Below are 17,531 nucleotides of genomic sequence, written 5' to 3'. Positions count from 1 at the left end.
CTGGGTCCAGACCCTAATCTCTTGATCATTCCATTAAATTCCCTTGGCTGGCACTTCCATTAACTGCTTCAAACCCAGCAGCTGAAATCCAATCATCTCTTGGGCAAAAGTGAACAACTGAAGAAGCTGTGCTTTATACAAAAGCATGTTATTCGTGCTATCAAGTCCCTGAGGTCACACTATTTAAACCCTTATTCACTGACAGTTCAATAGACATAACACCTAATTTTTAACCACTTTTTACCCTCACAGTTTCTAGAAAAAAATAGATCCTCACCCAAAACTCACCCGCTTCTCCTGCAGAGCTGGGCTGTCATCCCCAAGGGCCAGGTGGGAAGCACGGGTCCGGAACTCTGCCAGGCCCAGGATGGGCAGGTACTCGTGGTTTACACTGCTGTCATTAGCAATCCTCTGCTCCACCTTCCTCACGACTGGCAAAACCCAGGGCTGGCTATCATCCGTGCGATAAGCTGGGACACGGGAAAGAGACATAAAATGGAGGAGTCTTAGGCTTCGTCAAAGGAAGAATTCGGAGCTGTGAACAGGGAGAGTTCTACCACCTTCCAATCCAAACAGAACTGTGAGGGAAATTAAAGTTCATTCACTTACTGACTGCCTGCTTTGGGCCAGGCACCGGGCTAGGTGCTGGGAAGGCAGAAGGACAGTTTCCTATCCTTACGGAAATTATAGTTCTTAAATATGTGACCTCCAAAAAGTAGAATGCTGAAATAAAACTGGGACATCAAAGAGCCTGATCGAGTGAGAGAGTGCACGCAAAAGCACTCCGCAAATTAAAAATACCTTACAAATGCTATGTCAATATCACTAGGGCACTGAGGTCTCTACGACCACTGGCCCAGTAATCGCCTTCCTTCTGCATCTCCCCAAGAAAAGGGTTCGGTGCTACTTCACATGAACGCTGCACCTTCAAACATAAACATGGAGAGAGAGGAGGGCGGAGGGAGGCCCACCTCCTCCTCTTGTCCTGTAAGAACAGAAATGAGACAAATGGCGAGGAAACACCTGTGACTGAAGAGTCCCACAACTGGTTACACAATCATCGAACAACAAGTTTAAACACATCTTTGTCCTCTTGCTGTTTTTTGACATCAGTCAGTGTTTACCATTTTGACTGTTCCTACCACTCACTTCCTCTGCTTCACACTTTTATGGATCTAAGTTTACCTGTTTCATAATTTTTAATCTTGATTACAGCAAATTTCTAAGCATTTCTTCTATGCTAAAAGTATTTTTAGTCTACTTTGAGTTATCCTGTCACTGATTTTTTTCCTATACTACCCTATAATCATTGAGATTATAGCTTGAGAGGGCAGCTGCTTTGGCTTGCATCCAAGCCAATGACTTCTCTGAGCAGGATTCCTGACAAGGATTTGCTTCTGCTGGACTGTTTAGGTCTCCAATAAGCCTATACTTTGGCAAGTGACAGTGAAACAAATTTTTTAAGTAATTCTTCTTTATCTTGTTGATTTCTGCTCAACATTAATCCTTTTTTTTTTTAAATCACTTTTTTAGGGTGGTTGATACTGTTTACTGAACAACACATGTTGACTGTAGAAAATTTAGAAAAGCCCAGAAAGAAAATAATAAACATTATGATTAACATGTAATTCCAGCACTCAGAGATAAGGAGTATGAAAATTTTGGTGTACAGCCTTTTAAACTTTATTTTACATGAGTATATTCTTTTATCAATTGTGTCATTTTTTATATAGAATTTTCAACATGCTTTTTTCCACTTATTAAATATATATTATGAATATCTTTCATCATCATTAACTATTTAAGTCTGTGCACACAGACTGTCTTTGTTCTTTTTAGAGCTGCATAACTGATAAATGTACTATAATTTGTTTTGTGAGTCTCCTGTCGATGGACATTTGAGTTGTTTCTAATCTTTGGCTATTAGAAAATAATACTTCAGTGAACCTTGTACATATGTCATCTTACATGTATGTAAATATAGCTGTAAGAGGCAGGGTTGAAAATGGAAGAGTAGGTTGAGAAGTATGTGTATGTGTAATTTTGTTGTTGTTTGTGAGGGTATACATTAGTTTACTACTTTCAACTGATTTTCATTTTACAACACATGGTTGTAGGACAAATATGGTTAAAACAACTGATTGGAAGAATACTGGTGGCAATCAATGAAAAGTTTAAATGCAAATATATTACTTTTAAGCATACTTTGTGTATTTGTAGTTTTGACAGATATATCCACATTGCCTTTTTTATAGGGCTGTTATCAGTGTACATCGCTGCCGTAGGGCAGGGGTGTTATCAGTGTACATCGCTGCCATCAATGTACAAGAGTGTCTGCTTCCCCACAGCCACAGCCACTGAGTGAATTTTTGCCAATTTAAGAGTCCAAATGCTATCTCAGGGTAGTTTAAATTTGCATTTCTCTTATCGTGGATGCAACTGGGCATTTTTCATATATATGAGCCATTTACAACACAATTTTAGTGGCTAGACAATATTCCTTTCTATGTATAATTTATTAACTATTTGTGTTGCTTTTGACTATTTGCTAAAATAAACATTGTAATTAACGTTCTTATACTTTACACATTCATGAGCGCTTCCTTAGGAAAACTTTTTCTAGATGTAAAATTACTAGATCAAAAGTCAGACAACAAATAAGACTTTATAAGATATTTTGATTTTGCATCTGTCGTCTACTCCCATCAACTAACCCTACCTTCCAGGAATGTGTCATCTGCAAATTTGAAAAGCACATCAAGCTAGGAATAAAAATGTGGAGAGAGTTCCAGACTGACAGCCACTAACCAACAACCAGTCTCTGGGTAGATGAATCTGACTCACAATACTGTCATATCACTCACATTAGACCCCCTGGCCCACCAAATTCCCTCCCTCTCAACAAGTTCAAAAAGTCTACTTTATCAGTTGAGATTTGGTCTGGTTTTTCAAAGAGATACCAAAATAATGACTCCCAAGTAATCGTTTTCCCTGAAGTAGATCACCCCATCTATGATCACAATGCTACCATTGTTCAAAATATTCTTGGAATTCTTCTCTTGGAATTGTTTTTAGAGGAGACATCTCATTATTTTGAATATCCTTAATGATGCCAAATCTTTGTCCTTTGAAAGTAAATTTAATTTTTGAAAATGGTACTTGTATTATGTCCAGCAAAGTAGGTGGGTGAATGGACTGAATAATATTAATGGAGAACAGCTATAAAAAGATGGCCTCCTACATGGGTCTAACATGCGTTGAAGGCCATTCCAAAACAGGGTTTTCGGAAAACTTTGAGCAATAGCAGTATATATGGACTACACTACACAGAGGGGATACTGTTTAGATGTACAAGAATATGGGTGTTTGTAGAAAAACTAGTTCTATTATGCTTCCCATCTGTGTTTGGATGGTTAATATATAATTATGCTACTTATATTTATGATATGTCATTTGTAAATCATGTATTATAAATAAATAAAATATGAAAGATAAAGCCATAGTACCACTGTTCTTACCAGTAATGTATACTCTGTGCAACTCTAAAAAATCCTGTGATAGGACTGGAGGCAGGGAGGCATTGTGTCCATATTGTGACAAAAGAGAAAATGGCCAATTCACACCTCTGCTTCCTTCTTCACTGCCCAGTTTCCCCCAGATTCAATTCTAGATTTATTCCCAATGCCTTGTCTCACTGCCCTACTGAAGGAGAACTGCAGTTACTCTTGGGCGTTTGGAGCAATGAGGTTAAGCATTACCAACAACCACTATTCCTGCTCTCCCAGAGGGGTTTTATTCCTGTTTTGTTGGACCCATGAGTTTCTCATTCATTCTTTCATTATCTCACTCATTTGACGGCTACTTATTGAATCCACCATGAACCAGGTACTGGCTAGAAGTAGCTACACAGAGATGGGTAAGATAAAACAAGATACTGTCTTGGCCTCCCTCCAGGAAACATAGAGCATAGAGTCCTTAGTTCTCCTGTAAGTGAGCAGGGAAGATGAAGTATAAAAGATGAATAAGAGTTTAAAAGACAGGAAAAAGGACTTTCCAGACAGAGGGAACACTTGTGCAAGGCCCCCAGAGGCTTGAAGAGATGAGGTTCTTGAGGATCTGCATGTTCATGGCTCGGAGGTAAGATCCATGGAGAAACAGCAAGGAATGGCTCAGGGAGTCTTGGGGTCTCTTCTAAGGAACTTTGTCTCAATGGGGAAACCACTGAAAGCATTTAAGCAAGAGAGTGACGTGGACAGCTGTACATTTTAACAGAATCATTTGAGTGACATGATGGAAAATAAACTGGAAGGAGGACAGAAGCAGACAGTGAAGTCAGGAGGCTGCTGCAATAATCCACGAAGGAAATAGTGAAATCTTGAATCACAGCAGCGGCAGCGGCCGCGGGGATAAACAAAAGGGGAGACATTCAAAATAAATTTATGAGGTAAAAAAGACAGAACCTAGTGACCAAATAAATATACATGGGACTGATGAAAGGGTCACCGACAACCTCCAAAGTCTCTCTCTAGTCTGGATAACGACTAGTGGGGGTGGTGCAGGGGAGAGGGCAACCAAGATATAGAGCAAAGCAGAAGAAAAAAGAAAAGATTGAGGGGAGGGTGAAATCCATGCATTGTTTTAAACACGTTGAATTTGAAGTGGTTGTACAACGTGTCCAGCAAACTGTAGCGAATATGGGTCTGGCATCCAGGGAAGAAGTCCAGGATGGAAAGAAAGATTTCATAATTATAGACATGGACGGTGGCTGAAGCCATGGTAATAACAAGGAGTTACTGAATACTTACTACATACAGGGCACTGTGCTAAATACTTCACATTTTTTTTACTTTCATTTAATTCTTATAACAACTCACAAAATAGATATTATGATCTCTATTTTCGGGATCTGCAAACTGAGGCCAGAAAAGTTTGCCCAAGATCACAAGAACTGTAAGAGTTAGGCTGTCATACTATTAATATTAAGTTCATGGATCCCTGTGCTTTTTCTAAAGAGCAAGAGATGTCTAGGGAAAGCCTGAAGCCAGCAGGTCCCAGAGGACTGACTGTGCAAGGGGCCTTTCTACCTACCAGCATGCCCCTCAGCTCCACACACCACACCCTTCTCCCTGAGGACCAGCTCTTTTAGAGGAGTCACACAGGTTGCAGGTGAGTCTCGATTTCCAGAAGAACACGGAGAATTAGATGATCAAACCATCACCCTCCTCCTCCTCCTAAGATCTCCACTTCCCCCATCCATCCCTACCCAACAGCCCATGCACATATGCCTCTTTAAGGCCCTTCTCCAACTAGGGCCCTGCGGAGAGGACCGGGCGTACTCAGAAACACCTGATACAGCACGTCTCTCCCACAACTTTATTTGAAGATGCTAAGAACCCATATTAAAAAAACAACAACAAATATGAAAGCAAGCACAGTCTACCTGGAACAAAAGAAAGCTAAGTTTACATGATGAACAGACTGGAGTCTATGTAGAAATGTCCTGATTCAGGCTGCATCAGGCTGAATGAACTCATATCTCCCCTGCCCCTAAAGTCACTTGTCTGAAACTTTACGAAGCGCTAAAACAGTCAACTCGAAGAGCATCATATTTAACAGTGAAAAATGTGATGCTCTGCTCTGTTTAAGTATATGGAAATTATGCAAATAGTCACAGCAAGAAGAAAATCTCTGGGGAAACTATCTGCAAGTAGGAATGAGCTAATGAGATTATAGTTGCAGTTTGTTCTAAATGTCCAACGTCATTAGAACTTGAGCTGGTTAACTTCCATTAAGCTTTATCTTAACTTAGAAAAAAAAAAGGGCATCTTCACCAAAGTCAGAGATTAATTATCAATACATTTCCTTCACAAAGGATATACTTCAGGATGTGTATAAATAGAGCTAGGACATACAAAAGCCATAAAGAGACTTCTTATTCTACTATACTTTAATGAGACCTTTATCTGAGCACCTGCCATCCACAAAAAAGACGGGTCACAGTGATCATCAAAAATAACATTTATACAACACTTTTCATTTATATTTCACACACATAATTATTCATTTAATTCTCAGTCATCTGATGAAGCCAGTAACATTATTATTCTATACTACAGTCATGTAACATGCTAGTGAATCTTAGAGTATAATTTTAGAGATAGGTCATTCCGTTCTGGCTCCTCATTTAACAGACTGGGTCCAGGGATGTAAATAACACTCCCAAGGTCACATCACTGGACCGCAGGCCTGGGCCTGTACCCAGGTCTCCTGGCTGTTCCACTACCATACACTGGCTCCCTCTGGACCACCTGAAGGTGCCCAATAGAGAAGGGGGCAGAGACCTAGGGATCTGAGAAATGTGGCCTAGAATCCCAGCTCTACCAACTACAGCCATGTGATCTCGACCAAAATGCTTCATCAATCTGGGCTTCAGCTTTCTTACCTCTAAAACAGTAATAGTAATAAACAACCCTCCAGAGTCATCCTAAGCACTAAATGCAATTAACTGCATAAATCATTTGCTTGTAGTAAAGAGAAAGAATTCCTCGGTTCCAGGAAAACATGACAAAGGCACTTTCACAGTTGAACTGACCACTATCCGGGCTGCAGAATATGCTTCTGAGCCAATCACTTCTGGCCTCGGCTGGCAGGGTGCTTTTTCTATGCATTAGCAATTTATTTCTGAACCAATGTCAGAAATTATTTCATTTTGCAGTTCTTGAGCTGAAAATTTTTATTCAATATCTTTTATGCAAAGAAATGCCAAAACAACTACAGTAACAGCTAATACTTACATAACTCCTACTTATGTGCCAGGGACTGTTCTAAGCACTTTAAATGCATTTAATCCTCACCAAAATCCTGTAAGATAGTTCAAGGGTAATTGAGCCAATGAAACCTAAGGTTTTAAAAACATGTATTTGGATTAATATCAATACTAGTTCTTCACGATATATCCAGCCCTAAAGGAATACTTGGAGGTTTTGGATTGGTTTTAAATTAAGAGCTTGAATAGTGCTCATTCCAATTCAATTCAAGGCAATCTTTCAATATTACTTCCACTTTGCTGCCTGCTAAAAACATCACTTTCCCTCTGTGGGTGAAACTATGTATTCTGAATTGACTTTTTTATGCTTTATTATGGAAAATTTCAAACATACACAAAAGTTGTGAGAATAATATAATGGATGCCCATGTACCCATTACCCAGGTTCAACAAACCATCACTTTTTTTTTTTTTTTTTTTTTTTTTGCGGTACGCGGGCTCTCACTGTCGTGGCCCCTCCCGTTGTGGAGCACAGGCTCAGCGGCCATGGCTCAAGGGCCCAGCCGCTTCGCGGCATGTGGGATCTTCCCGGACCGGGGCACGAACCTGTGTCCCCTGCATCGGCAGGCGGACTCTCAACCACTGCGCCACCAGGGAAGCCCAAACCATCACTTTCTAATGGCTTTTTCCTCACCCCTCCTGCATATTCCTTGGTGAAGACTTTAACAGGTTCTGTGTACAGACACTGTCACTGTGGGACACCTGATTCTGCACCTCCTTCTCGCCACTGCTTCTCTGCTACAAAACAGTTCAATTTTCTCTTTCAGAAATTTCTAGTCCTTCTGCTCTAAGTCTGTTCCCTAGCACAGAACATTGTCCTATTCATTCTCTTCTCCCTGGCTCATCTTTCTATGTGGTTGAGTAAGTGTTGGTGTGGCTTCAAACATCCAAATGACAGTGACAGAAATAACAAATTCACCAGATAAGATTAAGAGTTAAAGGAATTTCAGAGGCATTTCAGTCCAAATCTTTTTCTTGGCAGTAGGAAAAACTGAGGCCCATGCTCTGAGCTGTCCAAGAAATACAAGCAAGAAATGATGACAAGGATGTGTGGAAAGTGAGCTTCTACTGTCCACACTCTTTCCTCTCTTTTCTACCATCTCTACCACCATTTCTACCATTCCCACCACATCTGTGAGAGCCAGAACATTCTTCCCAGATCCCCAGGGAGCACTAACCTGTCTCAGAAGCATTTTAGATCTCTATTACATCACTTAACACCTGCTGATTTTAATCTCCTTGGGGCCAAAACCAAGACTCAGTCTTCCCCGCACAAGGCTTGGTAAACTACCTGATTGATACCTCAAACATTTACCGACCCAGACCAGAGCTCCCTAGAGCTAAGAGTTCTCCTTTTTCCATTCCCCAGCAGCCAGGACTCCAAGCCTATAAGACTTCCTATGTTTATCCCTCTCCTTTCAATCCCTGGCCGCCCCATTTCTTAAGAGGCGAAAGGATGCAGAATAAAGAACACACAATGCGGAATCGGAAAAACTGAGTTTGTGCCCTGACTGCTACACCTTTTCTGTGTGTACACTGATACATCTCCCTTTTCCAGGGACTCCATATGCCCATCTGTAAAATGGGCAGGTTGAACTAAGCCTCATGGATCTTTCCTCCTCTCCGACGGAGCTAAGCTGGACCTGGTTATCTCCTACGGTCCCCACAGCCAGGGTTAGGCCCGCTCCACTCCCAGGCTGCTCACACTCCTGGGCACTGCATCCTTACCTCCCACTCCCAGGTTGACCTTGCGAGGGTCCGGATCCTCCCGGAAGTCAGCAGTGAGCTTAAAGACAAGGACCGGCTGGGCCTGAGGAACCTCGGCAAAGATTGATGGAGGCGCCATAGCTAGAAAGCTGGAGTCGGCCGAAAGCTTCCACTCTGCGCTTGAAGCCGCTCGGTCCGGTCCAACGGCTGCGACTGGAGGAGACTCTCACCTTCGCCTAGCCGGCAGGGGCGGGCCCGCGGCCTCCAATGGTCGAGCCGCGTCCGGAACTTGGCAACGCGGTTAACCAATCGCGAGTTTATGACGCAAAAGGAACAGGATGGTATTAGCCAATCCAAGAAGAGAATCTTATCGGAGGCCGGTATTGATGAAACCAATGCAACGTACGCCGGCTGGGACGGGGCGGGGATAGAGTTGATTGGCAGAGCGTGCTCCTATCGCTGAAGCCGTTGTTCCTTGGGTCGCTGAGGGGAGGAGACGAGCGGCGTACGCGGGAGGCAGCTTTCTCGACCTTCAGGCGCCCGGAGACAAGCTGGAGGTAGCTGGCGGGAGGTGGCTGGCGGCAGGTAGCTGGAGGACCGCCCTTCCGGTACCAGTGGAGCTGGTGTTCTCCCTGCCAGGCCCGGGAGTGCGCACGTTCCTGACCCAGTCTGGCCTGGCTCGGGCTGGCAGCCAAATCCGCCTCTGCGCACGGGTAGTGAGTCCTCGGCCAGGACGCGCAGCTCCGGAGCCCGCGCGGACGACCTTGACCATCTCGGCCGGCTGTTTCCCCCGAGAGAAATGTGGGTGGGCCACCTGCGTTGGTTTCAGACAGGGGGCCATCCTACTAAAAGAGGAAGTGTCCAGGAATTCCTTTCTGCCGCTCTTACAGTTTGAAGCTTTTGCTCCCCTTTCCTTACCGAGAGAGCGTGGTCCTCACGGACCTTACGGATCTGGGCGCGGCCTCCCCCTCCAGCTTTTCTCCCACGCAGGCACTCAACCAGATCTTGCTGTCGTCAGCTGGCTGGTATTCAGACTGTCTCTTCTTTTAGTCAGACTATTCCTTCCTCCCCAGCCCCTCTCTCCATCTGTTGACCTTCAAGATCCAGAGCAAATGCCTCCTCCCTAAAGCTTTGCCTTAACCCTCACGCTGGTTAAAATCCCTCTCTCTTTCCTGTGCTTCTGTCCCTTGTTGGCAATATTACAATTGTGGAAAATGACCAAAATGCCCAGTTAAGAACCTAGTTCTGGAGCCAGACTACCTAGGTTTAGATTCTAATGCTACCACTTACTAACTTGGTCAGGGCTAGGCAAGTTACTTAACCTCACTGTTCCTGCTCCATAAAGTGGAGATAATAGTACTTTTCTTAGGGTCGTTGTGGGGATTATGTGAGTTAATACATATGAAGTGTTTAGTTGCATATAGTAAGCACTCCCTAAATGTTAGCTATTGTCATCATTGCACAGATGCACACCCCTTGTAGATGGTAAACTTCCTTTGGCTAGAGATATTAACCCTGTATTAGTCTCCCTTAGTTTCTTGCACTTAGTAAGTATTCAATAAATGGTGGCAGGAGGAGTCAGTTCTGTTGGTTCAGAAAAAAGCAATACCTTACCCTCTGTTCATTGGATAATATGACAAATCTCAAAATGAATCTCATTCAAAGTAACAAACATAAGCCAAAAGTCCTTTGTGCAACACCTGCCAACCTTTGTATCATTTGCTTCTTTTCAGAAACAGCCTCTGGTTTTAAAGATAACTGTCAACAGTGTTTCATTAACAACACTTTCCTCTAAGATTGTGAGTTCAACACTGAAGGTGAAATGACAATGAACTTTAGGTGCTTCCATAAGCAGAGGCAAAGGGCAACTGCTGAGTGAGATGTTACATAGCCCAGCCTTACCAAAGTTTGATTTAAAAGTATGATCTTCACAGTGTTAGCCAACAATGTCATGGTCACGCCTTACGTCATTCCCTGGGGGAAAAACAACCCTAAATTACCTAAACATTATCAACTTAGCTAAGTCCAAATAAATATTTATTGGCAACCTAAGCAGCCCCATAACCAAGTCAGTGCTGACAGGGGCATAGAAAGTACCATATGCAGTTTTTCTTCATGTCCCCATAATTATCTGTTCTGAATTTTAGAAAGGGGCAAACAGTTACTGGGTGTTGGGGGAAGGGATTGCATATTATGTGGGATGCAAGTCTCAAACTTTTTTCCTCGGGAATATGTTTCTTCGAGATTACTTTAAGTTCAGTAGCCTTCTATCTTGAGCCCTGCAGCCTGCCCCTCTAAGCAAAATGCCTGTATTGAAGTAAACAAAATGCTTTCCAGGCCATCACTAATTTTAACACTTGGACTTAGAATGGATGCAAGACAGCCACCCTGCTGAATGGATAATTCAAGCAAAAGATTCTTGAGAGGCAAACATTGCCCAGACTAGTAGGCAGCCAGGTAAAGTGAGTGTCCAGGGAAAGGGCAGTAAGGATCAGAAGGAAAAGGGGCAGGTATTCCCCTGGCTCCTGACTTCATTATGACTATCTGTCCCTACCATCTCCCTTCTGCCTTTTTTTTTTTTTTTTCCCCAAAAGAATTGGAAGGGAGGAAGTAGGAACCACATAGCAACAGCTTGATCGGGAATGAATTCCTTTAGAATATACTTGCTTGGAAATCTGAAGCCTTTGGGGCTAGGCAGCACTGCCGCATAGCATAAGAGGCAGGCCAGGGCAGTAGCGGGCACTGCATGGACCCCTAAGCAAATCCACACCTGCTTATTGTACTTGATCTTGCCGCTGATACCCAGAAGGTCTATGCTTAGCAACAAGGGAGGGAGGAGTTTATCACACTTTGTACTTAAGCACAAAGCGCTTTGGAATGGTTATATTTGGGTATATGTTGTCACTAAGGGTAGGATATTATTTAGAAGCTGAGTTGTGCATTGAACAAAAGTTTCTTTAAAAACCAAAGCTGGGGCTTCCCTGGTGGCGCAGTGGTTGAGAGTCCGCCTGCCGATGCAGGGGACACGGGTTTGTGCCCCGGTCCGGGAGGATCCCACATGCCGCGAAGCGGCTGGGCCCGTGAGCCATGGCCGCTGAGCCTGCGTGTCCGGAGCCTGTGCTCCGCAACGGGAGAGGCCACAACAGTGAGAGGCCCGCGTACCGCAAAAAAAAAAAAAAACCAAAGCTGTCACTTTGCTGTACAACTGAAACTAACACAACATTGTAAATCAACTATACTCCAATAAAAATTTAAAAAAACCAAAGCTGTTAGAGGAGATCTGTTTGATAGTCACTGTGTGACCAAATCGTGGGCAAGAAAGTAAGAGTAGAGCCCCTAAGCTGGTGCTGGCTTCTGATTGGATTGAGTTTACTCTTGCTAAGGAAAGTGATCGCTTATCAACCACTCCCTTCAGCTTAACTGACTTGTTTCCTGGCTGTGCCTTGGTGGAACCATCTCCCCTTGCATCTCTTCCCTCACTTCTCTCCTCCCTCCCTTATGTATGACTTGTCTCCCCACCTGCATACATGGATTGGACCAAGTGAAGGTCTCTTGCTGTTTCCTGTTTCGTAGAAGGGCATGTCTAGTGAGGCCTGCGGTGGACAAGGTCTAATGTTAGTTCTAAACTAGGCACCTACATGGGCAGAACTTTTTTTAAAGCTGCTGAGGCCTTTGTATAACATATCAACAGGACTGACAACTATGGATGGGTTTTATCTACTTATTAATAGAACTAAGTTCCAGGGCACCATTTAGAAATTGTTGTGCTATATAATTTTTGTACTTTACTTAAGAAGCAGTGTAGCATAATGGTTAAAAGCGTGGCCTCTGGGACTAGATTTCGTCTGTATACCTCAGTTTCCTTACTTATAACATGGAGATAATATTTCTACCTCATGGGGTTGCTGTGAGGCTTAAATGATTTAATGTTATTAAATGATTGACTCTAAAATGCTTTGAATTGTACTGGACACTTAGTAAGTACTCAGTATGTTAACTATCATCATTGTCATCATCACAGATGTTGTTTACAAGCATGTGCCTTTGAGATTTGTTTAGTTTGTTCGTTGATCAGCTGCATAGTAGAACAATACCTAGGCTTTCAATCAAATTCTGAAATCAAATTCTGGTTTTGCCTCTTACTAGTTTTGAAAGTTTGAGTAAATTAATATGTCTGAGTTTTAGTATTCTTATCTGTAAATTGGGGGAAAAAAGATGTTTTTCTTGGTGTTGATACACACACACACACACACACACACACACACACACACACATGAATTTAACACAGTTGTAGAAATTATTATCATGAAGATTACAATTTAGTTCCTGGGTAACTATAAGGTAATGGTTAGACTGTCTTTAAAGTCTGTCTGCCATGGCCTCTTGAGGGCATGTACTCTGAAATTTTTTTTAATGGAAAAGAAAACAACATAATTCTTAATATCTTCAACCCTTCAAGAAATCTTTGTAGAGATCTGTAAAATCTCAAAGCAATTTAAAGGTAACAAGACATTTAATAATTAATTAAAATGTAGCTATATTAATAATAGCCCTTAGTATTTCTATATTATCTTTTTCTGAAGAGTAGAGAGTGTTTTAGACACCCTATTCCACTACTCTCTTAACATGCCCAGGTGACTGTCATCTCCAGTCAGAGAAATACAGAGAAGGAAATAGATCACCCTAGCTAAAAGCTGATGAGAACGCACCAAATGACAGACCAGAAGGCTACAGACCTTAAAGTCAGAAGAAAGTTTCCTCCCCTTGCCCCGTTTCTCCCTAAATGCATCAAAACACAACCTCTTACCTCTAGAGCAATGTCTTAAGCTTTTATCCCCCCAAGTTGTAATATCCTTTTTTTTGTTGGTAGGTCATGTCCTAAAAGTCCTATGCTTTGATACAAGAGGAAGGTAGATGAAGAGATAATGAAGGAAACAAATTCAATGTATTTTCCAAGAACACATTTCTTTTAAACAGCTCCTAAAGGGGTAGTGTAAAACCTTGTAATAGATTGTCTTCCTCTACCCAACATGTCTGGGGTGGAGTGCGGGGTGATGCGTGGATGTAAAGTGTACTGTGAACATTGCAACATCCTGCAGTAGAGGGCAGCACTGCCCTTCTTTTGCAAAATGTTGAGCACTCAACGAGAAGGAAAATGAAAAGCAAAGCTCTTGACCTCTGTGTCTGTGCGTTTACTTTTACCTAATATTTAAAAAACAAAAAATTAGAGTATTTTTCTTGTTTAGGTGATTATGTAGAAATAACGTCAGATCCTGTATTGCCCTGAAGTAATTGGTGAAAAACGCAGGTTTTAGGATATGGGCTCTTTTCAGGATATGGGTTGTGTCTGACAGAGATAAACAGTAGCTTGACCCTAGGCAATCAGATAGGGTTATTGTATGAACAGACCTAATGCTCCTCTGCACTTTCTGGGGAGAAGTCAGTCCACTGAACTAGCAGGATGTGGTTTTAAAAATGTGTGTAAGTCATATGGTCTTAGCCCGGATAACTGCTTTTAAATTTGAATTCACTGACTTTATTCTGCTCTCTGTGTTAGTTTTCCTTTCTGTCACACCTGGGTCAGATCAGACCTGTACCATATGTATTATGACTTTAAAGAATGATGTCAGACATGATGAGTAAGGAATGTCTGTCATGGGACTGCAGTTGGCTAAATGGCTGTGTGTATACAGTGGTGAAATTAAAGTCTTGCATGTTAGTCCTCATTCAATTGCAGTTTGACTTGAGTTTCTCTATGCAGTAGCTAGCAAGAAAAAAATAATCCCTTATTTTGTATTAAAAGTTACTTGATGCTCTTTGGCAGGATGACAGCGAGGAGAGAATAATCATAATTCTAGCTAATACATAACCATAGTGTCCCTGGCACATTTGGATTCTGCTGTAACCCTCAAAACTTTCTGGCAGCAAAACTTCAGTGCCAACTTAAATAAATCCCACTAGGAGTAAGAACTGGAAGACATGAGTCTAGTTCCCAGTTCTGCCGTGTGAACTTCGAAAAATTACGACCTCTGAGCCTTTGTTTCCTCATCTGTTAAATGGAGATAATGTCTCCTAGATCTGGGTCAATTTGGAAAATATATGTCAAAGTGCTTTGAAAGCCCTTTAAGTACCTAGCAAATATTTCTATCACTGTAGCCAGATTCCTGCTTTTTCTAAACTCCTATAAGAATTTGTGTCTCTTCTCCTCATTTGGTATCATTACATTGCCTGAGATTGTACATTTTCATGCATACTTAACTTTTTTCTCCAACTTGATAGCTTCTTAGTTCCTTGAGAACTGAAACCACCAATTATATTTCCTGGTATCCTGCACCGCAACAAGATATTTGGTACATAATAGACACTCAAGTATTTGTTGATTGATTTAAAAATACACTCTAATGCAGAATTAACTCTTTTTTATTTAATTATGGTAAAAAACATATAAAATTTACCATCTTAACCATTTTAAAGTGTATAGTACAGTAGATTTAGCTACATGCACATTGTATACAACAGATCTCTGTAACTTTTTCATCCAGAATTAATTCTTAATAACTATCTTCCAAATCACCTGCTTTCCAAAGCACATCTTTGTTGATTGGGCAAAAACAGGAAAAAAATACAGGACTTTCACTCTGCGGATAGGGATGTGTAGAACAAGGTAATCGAAAGACTTCTACTTTGTTTTAAATTCTCACTCCCCTCAGAGAGGTTCTGTCCTGGTCTCTCTCTAACCATTTTCTCAGCCATTTTCTATAAACATGGGAATATATGCCAGAAAAGAGAGACACCTCTATAAAATGCTTTCACAGGTCATTTATGTCTAGCATATAATTAAACATTTACATGAAGAAAACTATCACGTTAAAAGAAACTGTTATTTGATTTCTAGAATATGTGACTTCTGTTAATTACTGAAAATTAAGTACTATTTTTAATCATTATTGCTATCACTGTAGCAATTTTTTGAAATTTAAATATTTAAACTACAAACAAAATAGGGAAGATAGTGGAGATTTTTGAAACAGTACTGGGGTGGAATAGACTTTCCCAATTACGACACAATCTCAGAAGCCGTAAAGAAAAACATTGACGATAGACACCATAAATTAAAATATGATGACTTGGAAAAAATATTTGCAGCCTGCTTATCAGTCACATCTAGTAGATACTCAGCGCTTCATTGTATTGATATAAAAATGAATTAAGGATATAGAGAAATCAATCAGGAAAGAATAAATACAAATGGCCAATAAATGGACCAAAAATCATACTCATTATACAATTGAAACCGCACCAATTAATCCATTTTTGCCCATCAGACTGACAAAAATATTTATAAATATGGATAAAATAGTGTCGTTGAGAGTGCAGGGTAGGGTAGGCACTTTCATGCACTATTGGTGAGAGTGTCACTCGATAAACCCTTTTCTTAGAATGCATTTTGGCAATATCAGTCAAAATGTGTATACCATTTCACCAAGCAATTTCTCCTCTTAGGAATCTATCCTAAAGACATTTATACAAGTTTACAAAGAGAGACAGTCATATACAACTATGCATTGCAGCATTGCTTTAATAGAGAAATAAACAATGACATACTTTCCAACAAAGGTGTTATTTTATAACCTAAAAAATCAAGTTTTTATTGAAAAAATAACATTTGAAAGAGACAACAAGAATACAAAATTAAGATAGTCTCTAATAATGGTAATTAAGTAGAACAGACAGGGAGGAAAATAGTTCTACAAAGCTCTAGAAATGTAGTAATTTAAAACTCCAGAAGTTATGAGAATATGTTTTAATAAAGATTAATGTGACACACTACAGTTTTGAGCTGATCTGGAAATCGAGGGAGCTCTTGAAAATCACTTGTTAGTAAAATAGTAATTTTTTAAAACATAAATCCCAAGACATGTGTCTCAGGACCAAAAACAGCTCCTGACATCTAGTGAACACTCAGTAAATATTGGCTGAAGGAATGAAGGAGGATGATATCTCCAGCAGAGTTGTCATAAAAATGGATACAAAACTGCCTACAGATTAGTGCTTGATACATAGCAAGTGTTCAGTAGATACTAGCTCACTAATTTCCTGGAAGCCTGTTGGTGCTTAGTACCTGCTTGGCACATTACAGGAGTTTGTTTATTTAAAACCATGTACATAGTGCTCACTATATGGCAGGTACTGTTCTAAGTGCTCAATAAAAACTAACTCAAATTACAATAACAATGGAAGTAGGTTGTCTTATTATTCCATTTAACAGATGAGGCAATTGAGGCAAAAAGCACTGGAACAATTTGCCCAAAATGGCACAACCATAAAATGGTGGGGATATGAATTTAGACAGCCTATCTTCAGGGTCCCTGCTCCGCTGTGCCATATGGCCTCTGGTGTCATAAAAGTTTATTGAGTGAAAGAATGCATGAGATGTTCTGGTTTTAGATATTATATTGTGCTTTTATTCCAAGGACTTCAGAATATTTTATATTAATGCATACCAAAATTTAATCCCACAACTTCTCCTTAAGGTAGAGCATATTTTAAAAAACATTTAAAATGTATTACTGGTTCATTACTTGAGTTTAAAAAGACCACAGGAGGTCCTTGTTCTGTGGTGAAGTCACTGTATTTGCTTTCTGGCATCATATTAATTTCCATACGAGAGTTCCAAGTTCGGAACAGAGAAACATCCTGCTCTAGAAATGGAAGAGGCATAGGGCTTACAAAGAAAAATGACCTAACAATGTCAAAATTATTTAAAGGGATAAGGTGTGAGTTTTAATCTTCCACATGACTAAAGCAATGGGTCTCCAACTTTTCCAATCAGGAATCCTTCTTCCGTAGCTAAGCTTTGTCGACTGAGAAAATATTCACAACCTAAAAGTTGAGAGTAATGTTTTATTTGGTGGGAACTTTTAGGGCTTCAAGCCCAGGAGGCAGCATCTCAAATAACCCTGAGAGAACTGCTCTGAGGAGGTGTGGGGGGAGCTAG

General features: G+C 40.9%; 2 protein-coding genes across 21 annotated transcripts in view; one reads left to right on the top strand and one right to left on the bottom strand.

Moving 5' to 3' along the window:
- Positions 1-8,769, bottom strand: part of GOT1 (glutamic-oxaloacetic transaminase 1) — a 29,912-nt gene extending 21,143 nt beyond the window's left edge. Inside the window, exons 1-2 of one of the 2 annotated variants that reach the window (XM_019939792.3) lie at positions 8,555-8,769; positions 289-470 (exon numbers count right to left, since the gene is read on the bottom strand). In XM_019939792.3, coding sequence (XP_019795351.1) covers positions 289-470; positions 8,555-8,672 — 300 coding nt within the window. In that variant the 5' untranslated portion in view covers positions 8,673-8,769. The remainder of the gene's footprint in view (positions 1-288; positions 471-8,554) is intronic. The other variant, XM_019939791.2, reaches the window with a different exon arrangement.
- Positions 8,770-9,011: 242 nt separating this feature from the next.
- LOC109550658 (homeobox protein Nkx-2.3) overlaps positions 9,012-17,531 on the top strand; it is an 81,530-nt gene continuing 73,010 nt past the window's right edge. For 8 of the 19 annotated variants that reach the window (XR_012326940.1, XR_012326943.1, XR_012326936.1 and 5 more), the window contains exon 1: positions 9,058-9,334. The gene's annotated coding sequence lies outside the window, so the exon portion shown is untranslated. Of the gene's footprint in view, positions 9,335-17,531 lie in introns of all 19 variants that reach the window. The other 11 variants (XR_012326948.1, XR_012326950.1, XR_012326946.1 and 8 more) reach the window with 2 other exon arrangements.

Source organism: Tursiops truncatus, chromosome 16 (assembly GCF_011762595.2).
Source record: "Tursiops truncatus isolate mTurTru1 chromosome 16, mTurTru1.mat.Y, whole genome shotgun sequence".
Taxonomy (NCBI): Eukaryota; Metazoa; Chordata; class Mammalia; order Artiodactyla; family Delphinidae; genus Tursiops; species Tursiops truncatus.
Note: the sequence above shows the minus strand (reverse complement) of the source record. Positions and strands in the feature narration are given on the sequence as shown.